Below are 20061 nucleotides of genomic sequence, written 5' to 3'. Positions count from 1 at the left end.
TCAGAGAGTAGGGAGAATATGCTCATATGGAGATTATGAACAAGGAGAAAGGCACTTGGGGGGGAAATGCTTGGGATGTATATATGGTAGCGTTTTTGTTGTTTTATGAGACTGAAGTTAAAGGGTGGAGATAAAGGAAAGAAATGGCTGTAAAATTAGGTTGGGGACCAGTCATGAAGAGTAAGTGGTATTGTATTCATTAAGAAAACAAAACTGGCGATAGCAGAATTGTGTAGCAGCTTATCAAAGGCTAAAGGATGCATTTGGTTATGAAGTTCAAAATGAGTGCAGCTCACCACACTTCAATATGGAAAATGCCCACACTTTAGTTCATTTTAAAGAACACATGCACACATACTTTAGATAGCTTTCAGTTGACCAAAGTTAAAAGAAAATATTTTGTAATGAGGTACAGATCCTCAGAGGTTTAAGGGTCTATTTTTACTAAAATAGTCTTCATTTTTTTGAAGCATTATCCTCCAGTACAACTCTAATTTCAAAATCAGTATTTCTCATATGTTGATGAAATGGGCAATTTCCAAACCCCATTTTGGAAACAGACTGGTGCGGTGCATCTGATCAAACCAGTAGCAACATAATGTCAAACACAAATGGGAAGCATTAAAAAAAAAAAAGCCTATAATGGCAACTCAGCAGCAATGGCACAAGTAGGAACTAAAATCTCTAGTTAAAGCCAATGAAGGCCTCCAGATTAATTCTGAATTTTACTCCTTAAGTGATTTCAAATCAGAAACCCCCTGCTACTTAAATTCCAATAAATGTGCAATGGACATCTATTTGTTTCTTTTGTATTCTCAGGAACCACCTTTCCTCTACTGTTCCCTACACCCTTCCTTTTTTTGGTAATTTCCCCTTCCTTTCGGGGAACTCCTCATCAGCTCAGGGATTTAATGTGATCTAATCTGGTTAAAATGAAAGTTCTTACCCCCAGTTTTATATAACTTGCTGCCAAGCTTTGTATGATGATGTAAGCTGAAACCGTTGACAGCTGTCACCTACTATCCTTACCTCACTCTAAAGTGGGCATCCCCAAAGAGAAAGCTTGCCTGGGAAAGAAAACCAATCCATGGACAAAAAAGAAAAGCAGGGTCAAGTATGGGAGATGGAAAGACAGATGGCTTCTTTGTTGTTTGGACCCAGTCATGCCCGGACTTCCCAGCACAGGAGTCAATGAACTGCCTTTCATGCTGACTCTAGTTTGAGTTTTTGACACTTGCAGTTGAAGGATGATTGGTTAATAAAAGTATTCAATACCTACCTGAAAATAAACCTAACACATTTTAATACAGTCATTTATGACTAAATAAAAGCAGCTTAGGTTATCTTTACTTAAAATTTAATGCCTGATATGAAGTCAGGTACAACACACTGTATATGCCAAACAAATTAAAGAAAACATATAAAGTAAATTGTTGGCATTATATGTTTAGCATTTCACTAACATCCTGAAACCTGAATTCTATCACTTGCTACAATGAAACAAACTGGCTCAACTACACTTAGGAATATTATAGTAACTCTCTTTAATTCCTATTTATAATATGAACAGGTGCAAGTTTTGTTTACTGTAAATTTATGTCTATTAATCCCATATGTAATAATTAGCAATTATGAAAGGCCTACCTTCCCTTTGAAATCATTGTTTAAAAAATAAAGAAGGCCAGGTGGAGCCTTTCTCCTTTTAAAATATGGTTCGTGAATGAAATGCAGGATGTTGAACTTAACATGGGTCAGGGAGTTTGTTTATTCATCAGAATTTGTCAGGAATCCAAAATGGTGAAGGCCTCTAAAAAAGAAATTGGGTTTTAATACTACAAACTTAAAGGGCTCTCCAAGTTTACCCCATCCAAGCAGCTGACACAGTTATTCACTAAAACACGTTTATTGTAAATTCTGGGGGAATAAATGTGCATATTAATCAAATGATCTGATAGTTATATTACGGGAACTCTGCTATATTCTTTCCTAAGGAATAGTCCATAATTTAAAGTCTAACAGAATTCCAGACAATAGATATGGTAAAGATGCATTAGATCATGTGGGGTTTTTTCTGTTTTTTTTTTCCCTCCCCAGGAGGGAAAGTACAGGATAAATCCTTTGGTTTTCGTCCAGTTTTTCAACTTAAATTCTAGATGGGATGGAACTCAACACTTTTCTTGGAAATGAGACTACATCATAACAGATTTCACTGTCAGGAAATTCCTCTCCACCCTGACACTCAGATCACATGTTCTTTTTGTATACTTTATCCCACTTTTCCCAGTAACAATTCTGTGACATGTCTGATTCAATTCATTATCTTTCTTGCCTGTCTCAAGAAGATAAATCTCACTGTTAAGATTGTGAAATCCCATTTAGTTTTCAATCCTGTAATTATTGTGAAAAACATAATTCTACACACAGTGTTTACTATATATGGGGAGAAGATCCCTGAAGCTGCTTTAGAAAGTATATGTATTTTTCAAACGCCTAACCTTTACTGTCTATGAATCACATTTCTACCACTACTCTATATCAAAGGTCTTTGGGCCATTACTGTCTTTAGATGCTCTTCTCCAATTTCTACCCCAAGTTACATATATTTGTATTCTATAAGTTTCTTCTGTGCTTATAATGTTCTCATTATCTTTTCCTATTTCTAATCTTTCCAAGTCTCTTTTAATGAATATCTCTGGTTTCTTTTTGGTCTAAAACTTTTCTTAATTGTAAACTAAAAATGAATTACATTGATATTCAATTTTATCATTTGTTTTCTTAACCATTAAGCACACAGATGCAATACAGATGTAATAATCTTTTATAGTCATATTGCAATTTCATAACTATAAATTCCAATAAAACTAGGAAACTTTAATTTTAATAAGTGAGATCATAATGTATACAGAGCTGCCATAAGGTAAAAATTAAATCATGTATATACATAAATACACATACACATTCCAAAAGTACTTTGAAGAGTTCCAAGTGTTTCTTCTTTAGCTATTGTTAGATGTTTCCAAACACAGCATTAAACTGCTCATCACAACACCCTGTGTGGTAATGCCAAGAGGAGAGTTGGAATGGGGTGAAAGGCACAGAATTCACAGTAAGACACAGCTCACTGTGTGGACAAGGAAAGCCAGATTCGCGAGCACTGATGGTTCAAACAACAATGCGGAATCGCTGCTTTTCTGAACTGACTGCAAGAAATAGAAGTTCCTAGTACTTACACAATCTTTTACATAGGACATCATACCAGGTGCCACCCAAGTAGAAGATCCATTCAGTTGTCTCAAGAGGTTAAGTTACACACAAATCCCAAGGACAAGAATGGGCATCTGAGATACCAGTCCTCCTGTGGCTAGCTGGTGTGCCACATGGCCCTTCTTAGTGAGGTTCCGCTAAAGAGAATGCCAACTTTTGGCTAACGCAGGATCCTTGGATCAAACTAACACATTTTTCAGCCTACAGAATAAAGCATATTAAAGTCTAAGCTTTTCAGGAAGCTAGAAAATACATTAAAACATTTTTTTTTTCCAAGATGGTTTAATCACTTTTCAGAGAAACAAAACTTTCCAATGACCAAGTGAAAGTACCCCCAAATCTTCCAACAAGGTCCTCTGCCACTATCTGGGTACTGTCACATTCTTCCTCCAAAAGAAGTGCTCAATTTTCATCACCAATGTTCTTAGTAGATTCACTTTTCACTGAAAAAGTAAGTAAACATACAGTCAAGAGTGTATACTGTTTCTGTTTAGCCTGTTCTGTTTTTCCCTCTTCTCTCCTCCCTTCTGATTCATACCAACAGCACTGCTCATGGGGACAGACAAACCATGTCATGTCCCAGGCAGCTGAGATATACAATTCTGGCCACAATAAATACAGAAATGATGTCTGAAAGTGGCAATTATATTTTGTGAGGTAACATCCTTCCTGACTCTGCGGAAGACTCAGGAATGGTCACTTCACAGTGTGGGCAGGATCCGATACTTGCACCACTGAACAGACCACTATTATCACTCAGGCTGGCCAAGTGTGGTTGGAATAAATTTTTCCAGGATTTTTTTTAAACTTAAAATTGAGGGTCAGTATATATTGAATGAATGTGGGCTGACAGAAGACTAGCTAATCGCCATCTCCTTCTTTTCCCAGGAAAGGAGACTGAGAGTAGAAATGGAGCTCCTTTAAAGGAGTTGTCTTGACTACAGCAAAACTATGATTTACTCACTAATGGAGAGTTCCAGGAGAATAGACACTGGGCCTTTCTCTCCTATATTTATTTCCCCCGTGTAGCATGTATACTGAACTAATATAACTGTAAACTACTCCAACTTATAGACTGTTGTTTTTTTTTCAATTTGCAAAATGGGAACCACAACAACTACTCTCTTTATTTTATTGTACAGGGAAGCTAAAAGGAAATAGCACATAAACACTTTGAAAACTGTTATGGTTAAAATACAGACTATTTGCTTGAGGCTTATAGCCCTTTATCTCCATTGTGTAGGTAAGGAAAATAAAGCTCAGAGGCAGAGTGAATGCCAAGGACCCAGCTAATAAGAGGTGATGCTAGAACCATAAATTTGGATCTTGCTTCAAATTCCAATTGCCAAGTTCCTTGGGTTTGCCAATGGTACCTAGATGTAACACTGTACCAGCAACCAAACTGGTGTCCATCAGGTCATTTTTACAAGGATTGAAATAGGTTCTACCCAAGATATGGTCCTGATCTTTGTAGAAGTTCATAAAGATCCTAGCAGAGTCCTTCAGGTCTCTCTCTATGAGAATACAAGGTATTCGTTTTCTCCTCTGGCTTTCTCAGGATTGAAACCATTATGAAACCATACAGTGACCTGATTGCACTGTAAAGTTGCCGTGCCGTAAAGATGGCCTGAACTCCATCCCCATCCCACTGCCTCCCCTCTGCTGCCCTACCATGCCACTCACACACACAGAAAGAGAAAGGGAAAGAGAAGGGGTAAGCAGGAGTGAGGCAGGAGAAAGGAAGAAAGGATTTATTGGCCCAAGAAGACTGATGTGGGAATTCCCTGATGGTTTGGTGATTAGGACCCAGTGCTTTCACTGCCGAGGGCCCAGGTTCAATCCATGGTTGGGGAACTAAAATCCCACAAGCCTCATGTCATGATCAAAATAAATAAATAAATAAGTAAGAAAGGACTGATATATAAGTAACTTCTAAGTTAGTATTTTCACTAATTCAAGTAATCATTTTTGGGTTGTGTGCGTGCATGCTACGTCACTTCACTTGTGTCTGACTCTTTTAGACCCTATGGACAATAGCCAGCTAGGCGCCTCTGTCCAAGGGATTCTCCAGGCTAGAATACTGGAATGGGTTGCCATGGTCCCCTCCAAGGGGATCTTCCCAACCTAGGGATGAAACCCGCACCTCTTAAGTCTCCAGTACTGGCAGGCAGGTTCTTTACCACTAGCGCCACCTGGGAAACCTAAAAAGGCAGAAGTATTCTGTGATTCTGAGTTATATTAGAGAAAAATATTTTGCTAATTTTTTAAGTTAATGGGCTTTGTGCTGTTTGGTATTGCAGTTTGGGATGCTTTTCCGTTTGCTGCTTACTGAAGTTGCCCAGTTTTTTTCTTTTAATGGAGCTCCATTCTTTTTCCTTAGTCTGAAATGTAGCATGCCTTTACTGTGTCATTTAAATCTACCAGCTAAGTTTGGCAAACAGGACCTGTGAGACAAGAAACACCATTCTGAGCACTTCCACTGGACTGATACAAGGTGTGGGGACAGCACTCTACGCCTCCAATCCGGTGCGGCTACACTAACTGCTTAACCTTTTCCAGTCAACCTTTTCCATTTCATAAAAAGCCAAAAGCAAACAAAACTTGTCTATTGTCCATAGATGGAGGCAGACTTTTAAAAAAATAAACTATGGCCATCTATACTCATAACAAACATTTTAACAATCATCAAATGTGAAAACAACTGAATCCCAGGCCAGAAACACACATTCCCCAAACTAGAAGAGAGACACCTTTGCTATGAACTTGAGATCAAAATCCAACATTTTTTGCCTCTGGAGAGAGAAAAAATTTCAAGGCTTTCCAAATAAAATGCCCCGTTCTTATATAACACCCCCTTTCTGCCCTCCCCCCCCACCCCCGCACTAAGGGACCACCCTGTAGAATATCCAGTGCTGTGAGAATGTACAAAGAAAAAGACACCTTGAAGTGCTTACACAAAGAAATGCATCTACAGGAAGACCTGGCATTATTTTTAGAGTCCATGTATTCATGATGTGACAATACTGACGTGGTCCTTAAAATCCTGCTCGATCGTCTTCAGTCCTTTGCCACAGCAGCTCTAAATGATCCTCTATACTGAAAGTGCAAGTCACTTGAGGTTCATGTAAATAAGTCAAATATCGAACAACCACCAAAAAATACCAAATTTTACTTCATAAGGTTCCAAGTACACTACAAAAGTAGCCTTTTCTTTTTGCTTCGTGACAGGAAGCCTTACTTCAATGTGCACTCCTAAACAAGGTGAAAGAGGAGCTGTGTGTGCTGTGTTTATTTACACAGACAATGTTTGCTCTGGCTAGTAACCCATATTACTAAACAACTTTCCCTGAAACCAACATTTAGAGAGAGAGCTATGTGAATTATATTAAGGAAAAAGAAAGGTTTTACAGTTTTTTTTCAAAAAAAGTGAAACTGGACATTTAGTACTGAAATTTCTAATTTAATTTGAAAAAATGGATGCTCTCAAATTGCAAAAAAAACACACCAAAACATAAAGTCAAGGATTAGCCTAAAGATTTAGAGAGCTAACTGATTTTTAGAAACTTCATGTTTGCCAATTAAAAATCTGGCTTCAAATTGTGGCACTAACAAAATTTGGCTAGTTTAAAAAATTTTTTTCTATTAACTTTCACAAAGAAAAAGAGCTACCATACACACATACAGAGAAGATCTTACAACAAAGGCTATTGCCTATTAAGAGTCTATAATGCTGGTACAACAATAAAACCTGAACTACATATTTCCAATCCAAGGATTTTATGGTTCTCTGGAATAACAATGAAACCCGGTCTGTACCTATAATTATTAGCTGAAAGTGCTATATAGTGGTTCTGAGTTAAGGTAAGTAACTTCTTCTTTTTAGAAGTACTTTTAAAATTTTATTCATCTTCTAGAATTTACATTCAGCTACATAATTAGTTTCAACAGTAATTGCAAATAGGGATAAGTCACCTTATATACTAACATTTTACACATACAATTTCCAGTTTTGGTACTTCCTCCCAACTTCACTACTCACCAAAGAGGGAAAAGTATAGAATACTAAAAATGTTTTGTGATCTTTCATTTTAGGAATCCCTAAGGAGTTTTAACTAGGGAATAAATGTATCTGATCTTAGACTGACTGTTACTTAAAGATTATTACCTTAGAAAAAGACAAAATACAAAGAACTCCAAAGAGGCAAAGGACATCTTTTTAGAGGCAGACATTCAATGATTCATTCATTTTAAGTTGATGAAAGCTTACAAGGTCTCAAACGGGACAGAAGCAACAGCTCAATCATATTTTTCTTTATAGCATTATCTGTAGTTACAGAGGAAATTCAGTTAAGTGTGTAAATACAGTGAGAAAATATATAAAGACAATCATGTAACGGTTTCAATTTCACCAGTTATTTAAAAGTTACCAGGAAGAAATTTACACTCACCTTGGTGAAGAACTTTCATGTCATTACTGTATTCTTTTAATACTACATGTAATGTTGGGTATTCAAGGATCACTTTGCCCCTCAAATTGTCAAGGAGACTTCTGTCAGGATCCAGCTCATAATATCTTTTAGAAAAAAAGCAAAACAAAAATAAAAATACTCTTTTATTTGAAGTTATTCATAAACAAAATATGAGTCCCTTATATTAAAAAATTTTACATGGAGATGACAATTCAATAGCTGTTTCCTTATAAATATAGTAAGTTTACTAGCATTAAGAAAATTGGGTAAAAGAGCTATTATTATGAGGTCCCAAAGTAAATCAAAAGCATATCAAATAATTTGATATTAGGAAAGCTCTAGAATAAGTTATTCATTTTCATCTTAAGGGATAGAGGCTTTTATATAATATCTATATTTGATATGTCATGAAATTTTTCTTGGATAAAATACCGACTAGCTAAAAACTCAAATTCCTCAAATATATTTAGTTTGAGCCTTAAAAAAAAACCAAACAACTAGCCCTGATAGTTTATAGTTATATATGGCAGTAAAATAACTGGCTATAAAATACTTCTGTGAAAATTTAATTCTAAATTATATTTTCCAAAATTTATATTACCATATAATTAAATCTGGCTTTCCATTATTTTGAAATTAAAAAAAAAAACAGGTTTGAGTTTATGAATTAGGTAAAAGCACAAAATATAAGAAATATGGAGTTTATCTATAAAGAGTTGGACACGACTAAGTGACTTGCACTTTTTGGGCTTTCCTGATAGCTCAGTTGGTAAAGAATCCGCCTGTGATACAGGAGAGAGAACCCAGTTCAATTCCTGGGTTGCGAAGAGCTGCTGGAGAAGGGATAGGCTACCCACTCCAGTTTTCTTAGGCTTCCCTTGTGGCTCAGCTGGTAAAGAATCTGCCTGCAATGTGGGAGATGTGGGTTCAGTTCCTCGGTTGGGAAGATTCCCTAGAGAAGGGAAAGGCTACCCACTCCAGTATTCTGGCCTGGAGAATTCCATGGACTGTATAGTCCATGGGGTCGCAGAGTCAGACACGACTGAGCAACTTTTATTTTCACTATGACATAAGCCAGTAAATGTGTCACAGGAAATTTAGATGTTAATATTCCTTAAAGTATGAAATTCTCAAGTCATTATTTAAAAACAATTTTTTTTTTCAGTTGATTAAAGATATATGCCCCTAGCATTTTTCCTTGCTTGCTCTCTGAGGTAGGAAGAAGGGTGAATTTCAGCTAGCTCATTAGGAGCTGTTTAAGAGAATGTGCTGGCATGTGACTATCATGTCATGTCAAAGAGGAGAAACCTCAGAACCTCCACCAGTGTAGTGCAGAAGTTCTCCAACTTTCTTTCTCTTATCTCCACAGATGACAGATGATATTCACATGCAAAGCACACATACCAAGAGATACCAGGCCTGACAGCTGGAACACCATCCTCTTTCCTTCCACTCAAGAAAGTACACTGAAATACCAGTGATCAAGAGTGAGGCTGCCATTGAGATACATTTGAATCTGCTGTAATTTTAAGAGTAAAACATTCAAATTTTGGTGTTTCTTAATTAGCAACAAACTGTTTGCACCACACTTTGCAGCTGACTGAGACACGCAGCACACTACACTCTTGGTGCAGTGATTCCTCTGTATGCTAACTCTGTCCCATGCACTAGTTTTTCAGAGGGGAAACAGAATTTCTTCACAAAATGCAAAGCTGAGCCCACTAAAAAAACTGATTTCTTTTTAAGAAATGAGTGACAAGTGAGAAAACAGCTGTAAAACCAAAACTTTACTTATGTTTTGCATGACCACAATTAAATTCTTCACTTTAGAATCATAGAATATTTTATATGTTGAAAAGAAACTTGAAATGCAAAACACTCAGTTTTCCTAAACTAGTCACCCTCGTGCCCATAGGCCACAGAACGCATACATTCTTTTCCCTGTGTAATATAATACAGACGTGTTTCCGATATTTTTAAAGTGGTTCCAGCCTTCAAGGAATAAATGTTTCACATCTTTTACACGTTATTTCCATTTGAAAAAGCCATATTTTTTTTTTAAGTTAACAGTGATTATACAAAAAAGAGAGATTGAATTAGATATAGAAGTATACAATTAACTTTTATAAAGTAAAATATAAAATGGATGTAACTCAATTTTTCTCAGGAGAAAGTAAGACTTGAACTTTCAAACAGGAAGTTTTCAAGTGGCATCCTACAAACACTTGTGGTAACTTATCTTCTGTACATTTTAACTGAATCATAAGGCTTCTATTAAGAGACATTTTCCAAATAAGGGAATGTTTTCTACATACTTAATTATTTTTGGTAAAAAATTTTCAGTTCATATCTAATGTTTTAGGTATTTTCTTTGTAAAATATTAAATCTTCATTAAGCTTCTCTAGATTTCCAAAGTGAAACAATTAAAATAAACCTGGTATGTTGTGTGGTTTTAATTAGAATCACTGAATTTTACTTAGTGTTTACTAAAAGATGTTGCAAACTTATCATAGCAATATTGCTATCGAGTATCAATCAGCTTGGAGACCTGTTTTCCAGTCTGTCACTTAAAAGAGGTCAGACTTCACTGAAATTCTGAATTTCTTTGATTTTTCTTACTAATGGTTACTCTTAGTCTACCATTAATATTTGCCAGTAATTAGGAAGTAAATTATGTAAACTGTTTTATAAAGAAAGGCTATTAAACATAAATGTGGTAACATTTTGTGGACCTGGGGTTTAGTTAAAGGAGGCAGTAACTTTTGCTGGTTGCTTGGGTTTGGAGTCTAACACTCAAAGTCCTGGCTCCATCTCTTACTGGTCTGTGATTCTTCACAAGTTACTTCTCTAATTCCTATTCCATGCTCGAAAGTGGAGATAATAACTGTATCACTTCAGAGAGTTATTACAAAGGCTAAATGATAAAACACAGAAATTGTTAACTCATTTACTTAATCTGTGAACACAGTTTTACAGTTGTATTTACCTAAAATAACAATGCACTCTTACAGAAACTTTAGTTCAAAACAGTCAACATTTTCAATAATGAAGAATGGCACTTATGTAGCACTGAAACACTTACTTTTTTATGCATTCTGCATTTTTAAATGTAGCCTCATAGCCTTCCTCACAACTTTCAAATCATTGTTTTGTATTACGTTTACTTCCAAGAGGCTGTAACTACTTTGAATGCTTCTGTTTCCATTATCTTGAGGTAAGCTGTAGAGTCTAGCTTGGCTCTGCCCAAAACCTTTAGGAGTCAGCTCCTTTGCAAACCATTAAGTCACTGAATCCCAAGTGAAAGCTTCATCTTTTTTTGAAATTTTCACGAACTCTGGTGTTCCCATTAGTAAAAGGGTTCTACTACCACAAGACAAACTACTTGGGTTTGAAAGAATTAACATACCAACATTTGTCTTTTCTTTTTCCCTTAGGGACTCTCTTAGACATTTCCTCTTGTTATTTCACTTGCTTATTACTCTCACAGGCTCACTAGCCGACCCAGCTGTAGGCACCTTCACCGGGGCATTGCAAGGGCAGCACAGCTCAGGAGGCTAAACAGGTATTAAGTGATTGACATCATATACGTAAAAGGGGACTGATATTCAAGGGTATGCTTTTAAGCTTAGCTCTGTTACTAATTTTCAAAGAAACTGGCCAAGTTCTTGAACTTCCTTCTCTGCATTTTATTAGCAAATTAGGATTTTTTAAACTTCCCATAACTCAAAAGGAGACACAGATTTAAAAAAAAAGAGAGAGGAGTCACAAACCATTCTATTTCCTATCTAACCACTGACGACCTTTAGATCATCTTCCCTTTCACCCCCTTAAAAAACAGGTGAACTAAAATAGAATATTCTCCAAATTTAACAGTTCAATAGCAATCCCGAGGCCACAGAATTTTTCCACTACAAGATAAGGTCATTGGATGAGGTGATCACTAAGATCCCTTCAGCTCTAAAACTGTGCAAGTTTTTTGATATTTATCTACAAAAGGCAGCACTTAACCTATATTCTTCATAGTTGTGTATTATTTCTTAATTTAGGTTTCTAGGTTAAAAGTGCAAACTGTACACAGTTGAATCTCTTGGTGTTTAAAAAAACTTAGCTTTAACATAAATCAGTTTATTGTTATCTGATAGGCAAATGTTTTTCAAGTATGACTTATCTTGGTATAAACTAAATTCAGTAAGCTAAGTCCCTTCAGTCGTGTCCAACTCTATGTGACCCCATAGATGGCAGCCCACCAGGCTTCCCCATCCTTGGGATTCTCCAGGCAAGAACACTGGAGTGGGTTGCCATTTCCTTCTCCGATGCATGAAAGTGAAAAGTCAAAGTGAAGTCGCTCAGTCGTGTCCGACCCTCAGCAACCCCATGGACTGCAGCCTTCCAGGCTCCTCCATCCATGGGATTTTCCAGGCAAGAGTACTGGAGTGGGGTGCCATTGCCTTCTCCGGAATTCAGTAAAGTTAATAAATTATAAACTAAATGTTTTAGATTCATACTTATCAAATTCCTTTAAAATAAGTAATTTTAAAGTACTAAACTTTTTTCAATAGAGGAGAAAGAGAACAGATTAAGTGAACAAACTAGTTTTTAAAATCCAAATGAAAAGGAAGAAAGAAACCAGATAGGTAATGAAGACCCAGAATAGGAGAAAAAAGGATACATAAATTCAAACTAACACATGTAAAACCAAACTAAATACAGGGGTCAGACTTTTTTTTTTAACTCTTCTGTTTAAAAGAAAAAGGCATTAGTTAAAATTTCTCCAGATGATACTCCCGTGTGACAATTTTTGCAACTCAAACTGTCCATGTCACATTAGAAACAGGTTTTGCCAAAGTCAAATTTTCTTTTTACCTAATTTCACTTAGTTTTCATATTAAAAATATAACAGTAGTTGAACCAGTAGTTTGCTGCACCTCGTTTTGGGACTTTTATGTAATTTATGTAAACGTGTAAATGAGGACTCCACATACTTGGCATGAGTGGGGGCAGTGCAGACACCTGCCTCCGTTCATAAAGCGCTACAGCTCAGAAACACACAGGTAGACGATCCCAGTCTATTGATGACATGAAAGCTATGGATGTAGTGAAATAAACTGACCAACTACGCAATTTAAAACATTCTTTAAAGAGGGCTTTACAAGGCTCTTATTCTAGATGCGATTAGTAGTAAGCTCAATTACTTGTAAATCCAGAAGGCTTGGGTTCCACTCTTATCACAGGTCCTTATATGCTCTGATTTCTCAAGAGTATTCAGTTTTCCTCATCAGTATAATGATGAAAGTTATCTAGCTTGTAAAAGCTATCTAGCTCATCAGCTAGCTTGTAAAGATTAAATCTAATAGGTGAAAATGTTTCTAAAACGTAACTTGCCAAACTAGTGTTAGTAATAAGACTTTGTACTTCAAAGGTAATTTTGCATCTTTAGCAGGGAAATAACATACTTTTCAGGAATTATATTCATCATTTATATGATGGACAAGTCAGTAGAAAAAAGCAGAAATTCTGTAGACAAAAAGACCTGAGTCCAAATCCTGGCTTTGTAACTGTAATTTGGTTTCTTTGGGTAACTCAATTTCTCAGAGTCCACGATCCCTATCTTATAGAGATACAGTACATGCTTCATTAGAATTAATGCACATGAAAATGTTGTAAACAGTCCCTAGCATTCATTCATCAATCAATTCCTCAAATATTTATTTAGTATCTACCATGTAAGGTGGCTCAGATGGTAAAGAATTCGCCTGCAATACAGGAGACACAGGTTCAAACCCTTGGCTGGGGAGATCCCCTGGAGAAGGAAATGGCAACCCACTCCAGTATTCTTGCCTGGGAAATCTCATGGACAGAGGAACCTTGAGGGCTACAGTCCACTAGGGTCGAAGAGTCAGATATGACTGAATGACTAACACTAAGACAAAGACAGTCTCCTAGGTAATGGAAGTTCACAGAAGTAAACCCTACAGTTTATTGGAAGTGCCAGTTAAAGAAACAAGCTATCACATTTCATTGGGACATGTGTCAGGATAGAAATCTAAACCTAAGTAGATACTCAATAAACCTTCACCTCCAAATGTTCTTTCAGGCTGCAGAGGTGCCTGTAGTATCTAGGCACTTCATTTGCTAACTTGAGCTCCTTCCCTCCTTAATTGGTTCTTAAAAATCCTTCCCCCTGCATGGATTTTCTCCTAATTAACACAGGGAATTTTAAGTAGCCTTTCTCCTATTAACAAAGCATGTCTTTCTTCTGGTGCTAGACTAAATGCAAGAGTCTTATATACCTTCAGTCTTCATTAGGAAGTATCACTTTGGAAAATATGATCATGTTCCTCCAAATAACTTGCTTAAATGTTAAGTAGTTCATGGATTAACTACACCATAGAATCATTTGTCTGTTTGGTTATTCCTCACTCAACACATACTTACTAAGGTCTACCATGTACCAGTTGCTGTTTCAAGAACTGGGAATACAATGGTGAACTATTAGGTATTCACTAGAGATGAAAAGATGAAGGCTTTCTAGGAAGAAACACATGTACAAGATAGTGGGTTGCCATTTCCTTCTTCAAAGCATGAAAGTGAAAAGTGAAAGTGAAGTCGCTCAGTCGTGTCCGACTCTTGGCGACCCCATGGACTGCAGCCTACCAGGCCCCTCCATCCATGGGATTTTCCAGGCAAAAGTACTGGAGTGAGGTGCCATTGCCTTCTCCGCAAGATATTAATAGATAGAGAATATGGGAAAACACACAGAATTCAGTTTTGGTACTTATGAATTTCAGTGAGAAGTCTAGTTGAAAAGGAGATGAGGTACTTTGGCTAAAATGAATCACCTAGAAATTTTAATATGTTGTTATTCTCTTTGCAGAATATATAAAATTTGGTACAAGTTATTATGTAATGTAACTAGAATGGATAAAATCAGTGGATTAACATCAAGCTGAGAGTTAAAATTTATTTTCCAAGTTTTTAGAGAAAACTTTTTATGTTTTACATAATCCTCTTAATCAATAATCAAAATAGTACATAGTTGAAATGAGATCATTACTATGGAAACTGTGGGCTTATCATCTGATAAGACTTTGACTGTCATATCATTTTGGATCAACTTTTCTGTACAGTCTCTCAAATTAATATTCACAAGTTCACAGCAGCTGAAACTTCAACCACTCATCCATCCAGCTGAGTTTCAGCTTCCCTGGAGCTAAGTAAGAGTAAACTTCTCTAAAGCTACGTTTACAATTCTTATCATAAAACTGCCTCAAGCAGAATGCCACACATGAAACCCATTTCATCACTGGATGTGTTGTGAGATGATGAAAGTATTTAGCAACCTGTGCTACATATTTTCTTTATGTGTGCAGACATTTTTCAGGTTGATTCTAACATTTTCTAGTTCTGAAATGATCCCTTGCTTCCTCTGTTCTAGAGTCTAGATCCAAAATGTGGCCAACGGTTAAGACTATTTTGAGCACGTACTCATCCTGCTTATGATTCTCACTTTGGAAAATAATCAATAATCCCAGCAATGGGTAACAAAGAACTGGGGTTGAGTTCTACATCTTCCAAGAACGTGTACTCTGGTTTAATAGTTAGTGGTTACAAATTTGCAGTCAGGGCTTTCTGGGTAATGAAACATATTTATGATGTATAATGTACGTATGTTGTTGTTTAGTCGGTAAGTCGTATCTGACTCTTTTTGACCCCATGGACTGTAGCCCACCAGGCTCCTCTGTCCATGGGACTTCCCAGGCAAGAAAACTGGAATGGGTTGACATTTCCTTCTCCAGGAGAACTTCTGGACCCAGGGGTCAAACCTTCATCTCCTGCAGTGCAGGCGGACTCTTTACCACTGAGCCACCAGGGAAGCCCAAGGCATATATTGTGTAACATAATTGTAATGTGTATAAAATGCTTAACAAAGTACTTAAAAAACAGTAGGAGGCACTCAATATAAGGGTGTCATTAATACTTATATGTTCCATAAAGACATCCATCAGCCTTTAGATTTAACTCTGATTTTAAACACCCTTGCAGCAAACATTTGTGTATGTCTCCATTTGGGAAAACTTATGCACGTTCTGCACACTTTTCTGCTTATCATAACTAAAATAATTTTAGAAAACAAAGATACTTTTGTACACTTTAGAATAGACATCTAAAATTTCATTTAAAAATCTTTATTCACAAGTTTAAACAGATTATAAAGAACATAATTTGTAGGGCAGTGCACATACTGATAATTTAAAATGAAAATGTTATATCACTCTTAAGTAAATTCACCGGAATTTAAATAAAATGGGAATGGTACCAGTATCACCAACTTAAAAACTGTTTGAACAAGTTCTTCCTTAATAGTTAGAAATCTTATATGGTTTTTCTTTCTCCTTGATTGTCTTTCCATTTCAATTTTCCACAGAATTTTATCCTAAATACATTCATGCTTGAAAACCTTTTACTTAGCACCCAGTTATACTTCCCTATAACAAAAATGTGTATGTTAGGTAAAAATTTCATTTTATTATCTATGACCTTAAGGCTTTAAGTGTTAAAATTTCTTCTGGATAGAATAATTTTAATTATTATTAGTACAAAACTGATCAAAACAAAAACATATTACAAACATTTAAAGTACAATTTTACTGGGAATGCATCTCTTAATGAGATGAGTGAGTGCTGATGATGGCATCTTCTACTAATCTGCAAGGTTGTTTACAACTGATTCTTAGATTAAGTGATTTCCCCCCATTTATCTCTGCAGAATTCATTACTAGAATTAAATTCCAAAAGGGAAACAAAAGGAAGTTTAAGTAATCTCATCTAGAGAGCACACTGTTAGTCACTAACCCTTCCTTCATCACAGTTATTTTCAGTGGATCTAACTAAAAGGCAAAACCGGTCTCTGGCTATTTACATAAGACAAGGCATCTGAAAGCAGTTAATGCCGTTTTTAGCAATCCTGGAATTCCTTTAATGTTCTCTGATATATATTTAATTCTAGACCATTATTATCAAAATAATCTTAAGTTCAAAGGTCTTCAGTTCCTTAATGGCAGGATATTTTTTTAAAAAAATCCTAACTTAACATGTATATTATAAATTTTTTATTTAGAATATCTTCAGAGTATACTTTTCAATCATTCTCTGTAAGCCTGAAATTAGATTTAGTTTCCTATTACTAGTTCGATTAGGCAAAGGGTACAGACCCTATCTTTAAAGATGTAGAAATCTGACTTCAAAAATTCATTCTAATGTTACACATTTCTACATACAACTTCAACAACTCAACTGCATAAACATCTACCAAATACTTTCTATATAGAAAACACATTAGACACTTGTATGGGATTTAAAAATGTCCTCAAGGAGTTTACCATTCTGGGCAGAGTTTCTAAGTGTGGTTCCAGGGATAACTTCTGTCAGGGTCCCCTAGGAGGCAGAGACTAAAAAATGCAGGTTCTGTGTGAGATTGACTAAACCCAGAACTTTGAAGGCGGGTTGAAAATCAACATTTTCATCTGTCCTAGATAGTTATGATGGACACCGAAATCTGAGAAGCAATGTTCTGAGAAAAGAAACAGGTTAAATAATCAGTTGGAGAGATGCTTATGCTAAGGGAGCAAAATCAGCCAGTAGGTGTCTGCTGCTACTGCTAAGTCACTTCAGTCATGTCTGACTCTGTGCGACCCCATAGACGGCAGCCCACCAGGCTTCCCCGTCCCTGGGATTCTCCAGGCAAGAACACGGGAGTGGGTTGTCATTTCCTTCTCCAATGCATGAAAGTAAAAAGTGAAAGTGAAGTCGCTCAGTCGTGTCCGACTCTTAGCGACCCCATGGACTGTAGCCTACCAGGCTCTTCCGTCCATGGATTTTCCAGGCAAGAGTACTGGAGTGGGGTGCCACTGCCTTCTCCAGTAGGTGTCTGGGCGAGGTGAAAAGCAAGGAGAGACCAGGAGGAGGTGACACAGGCAAGAGACCAGGTTCTCAGAATCAACAAAGTCTGAGAGATGGTGCCTTGCAGGCAGAATTCAGAGTCTTGGAAGTGAGAATCTGAGCAAGTAACCTGAGCTGGGGGGTCACTCTGCTTTAAGGTAGTAGTTGAGGGGAGGGGGTCTTTGCTTGCTGGTGGGTGGGTGTTAGTGAAAATCAAAAAGAAGTCAGAAAAAAAAAAAAAAAAAAAAGAAGTCAGGAGGGTCTCACTTGAGGCCTTTATGGAGGCAAAGCCAATTTCTCTAAAAGGGCATAGGAAAAAGTGTCTTACCTCAACTTCACAGTAAATGATTTTTAAATATTTCAAGTTACAGATCCAAAGAAAGTAAAGTACCTTTAGTTTTTTATTTAAAAAACATCCTCTCAGCATGGAAATAAAATCATCCAAGAGAAATAGCTCATTCTTTTGCTGGTTGCTTTTTGCTTAAAAAAAAGAAAAAAGTGTTCTGAAATTATTAACTACAACCAGCAACCAGCATAGTAGGAAACAACTAATAGAATCTCTGTAAGTCATGTCCGACTCTGTGCGACCCCAGAGACAGCAGCCCACCAGGCTCCCCCGTCCCTGGGATTCTCCAGGCAAGAACACTGGAGTGGGTTGCCATTTCCTTCTCCGATGCATGAAAGTGAAAAGTGAAAGTGAAGTTGCTCAGTCGTGTCCGACCCTCAGCGACCCCAAGGACTGCAGCCTTCCAGGCTCCTCCATCCATGGGATTTTCCAGGCAAGAGTACTGGAGTGGGGTGCCATTGCTTTCTCCAGTACAATAGGCAGTCCCCACAAAAGAGTAATAACATTTTCTGTGACATTCATGAAATCAAAGCTTGGACAATATTTTAATTTGGTTTGGGTTTAAAGTCTCAACTCCTTGCTCTATATGTCGATTTTTGGAAGTAGAGTGAAGACAACTGGTCTGTGCACCCATCAAAAACTGACAGGCAAAGATGCCCATGTTTTCTGCTATGCTGTATTATTAAATACATATGTATTTTACCATTTACCACATACCTATCTTCATTCCTCAACTGTGAGCATCTTGAGGGCTAGTCTTTTAGATGTCTATGTGTTCCTAAGGCTTAGCACTGTGCTGGCATATGGAAGGGACTCAATGAATATTAACTGAATAAATGAAAAATAAAGACTTGATCAGTCTTAACCTATTGAAACTTCAGGTCAAGGTTACATATCAAAAAGCCTGTTCTCTGAACAAGTGCTTTTTCTGAAGAAACTTTACATTATACTTGGCAGTTGTTTTAATAATCTATCTTTCTCTCTCATTTTAGAGAACTGAGAATTGAAGCACACAGGAATTGGCAAATACAGTCAGCAGGCCAAATTCTGTCCATTGTCTGTTTTTGTAAATAAGATCTTATAGTCATACCCAGACAGTCATTTATGTACTGTCTATAGCTGTTTATGTGCTACCGTGGCAGCTTGACAATTGCAACTGTACTGCCTGGCCACTCGCAAAAAAGCTGTCCGAACCCTGCTTTAAAGTGGTATCAACTCCTAGCGCATAGCAAGCACACATATATTTAAATGAATTAGTGCAAGGAGATCCAACCAGTCCATTCTGAAGGAGATCAGCCCTGGGATTTCTTTGGAAGGAATGATGCTAAAGCTGAAACTCCAGTACTTTGGCCACCTCATGCGAAGAGTTGACTCATTGGAAAAGACTCTGATGCTGGGAGGGATTGGGGGCAAGAGGAGAAGGGAATGAGAGAGGATGAGATGGCTGGATGGCATCACTGACTCGATGGACGTGAGTCTCAGTGAACTCCGGGAGTTGGTGAGGGACAGGGAGGCCTGGCGTGCTGCAATTCATGGGGTTGCAAAGAGTCGGACACGACTGAGCGACTGATCTGATCTGATCTGATACTACTTATTGGGTCTTCCCTCGTGGCTCAGTTGGTAACGAATCTGCCTGCAATGCAGGAGACCTGGGTTCGATTCCTGGGTTGGGAACATCCCTGGAGAAGGAAATGGCAACCCATTCCAGTATTCTTGCCTGGAGAATCCCATGGACAGAGGAGTCTGGCAGGCTACAGTTCCTGGGGTCACAAGAGTCGGACATGACTTAGCAACTAAACCACCACCACACTACTTATTAAAAGAGTTAAGACTGAATTCCTACTATGGGAAAGTCACTGACTCAGCACTTTCAGGAATATAAAAATGAAGATGCATATGGCAGCCACTGTTTTCAAAAGGGAGTTTATCACCATATGGGATGTTTCATTGAGATAAATGTTAAGACAAGAATGCAGGAATCTATAAAAAGCTTTTGAGGCTCAAAGGATACAGAAATAGGGTGCTTAGTAATAAGGGATTAA

General features: G+C 37.2%; 1 protein-coding gene and 1 long non-coding RNA gene across 4 annotated transcripts in view; one reads left to right on the top strand and one right to left on the bottom strand.

The window, feature by feature from the left end:
- The window catches only part of LOC109556114 (uncharacterized), a 30199-nt gene extending 20203 nt beyond the window's left edge, over positions 1-9996 (top strand). Inside the window, exon 8 of the long non-coding RNA XR_002180353.2 lies at positions 9103-9996. This is a non-coding gene — a long non-coding RNA (uncharacterized lncRNA). The remainder of the gene's footprint in view (positions 1-9102) is intronic.
- The window catches only part of ZNHIT6 (zinc finger HIT-type containing 6), a 61163-nt gene continuing 44628 nt past the window's right edge, over positions 3527-20061 (bottom strand). Inside the window, exons 9-11 of one of the 3 annotated variants that reach the window (XR_011565819.1) lie at positions 7713-7837; positions 7430-7588; positions 3527-3707 (exon numbers count right to left, since the gene is read on the bottom strand). Coding sequence is in view for 2 of the 3 variants with exons in the window: in XM_070786186.1 (XP_070642287.1) it covers positions 3667-3707; positions 7532-7588; positions 7713-7837 (223 nt within the window). In the remaining variant the exon portion in view is untranslated. The remainder of the gene's footprint in view (positions 3708-7429; positions 7589-7712; positions 7838-20061) is intronic. The other 2 variants (XM_070786186.1, XM_019957166.2) reach the window with 2 other exon arrangements.

This window comes from Bos indicus, chromosome 3 (genome assembly GCF_029378745.1).
Source record: "Bos indicus isolate NIAB-ARS_2022 breed Sahiwal x Tharparkar chromosome 3, NIAB-ARS_B.indTharparkar_mat_pri_1.0, whole genome shotgun sequence".
Lineage (NCBI taxonomy): Eukaryota > Metazoa > Chordata > Mammalia > Artiodactyla > Bovidae > Bos > Bos indicus.
Note: the sequence above shows the minus strand (reverse complement) of the source record. Positions and strands in the feature narration are given on the sequence as shown.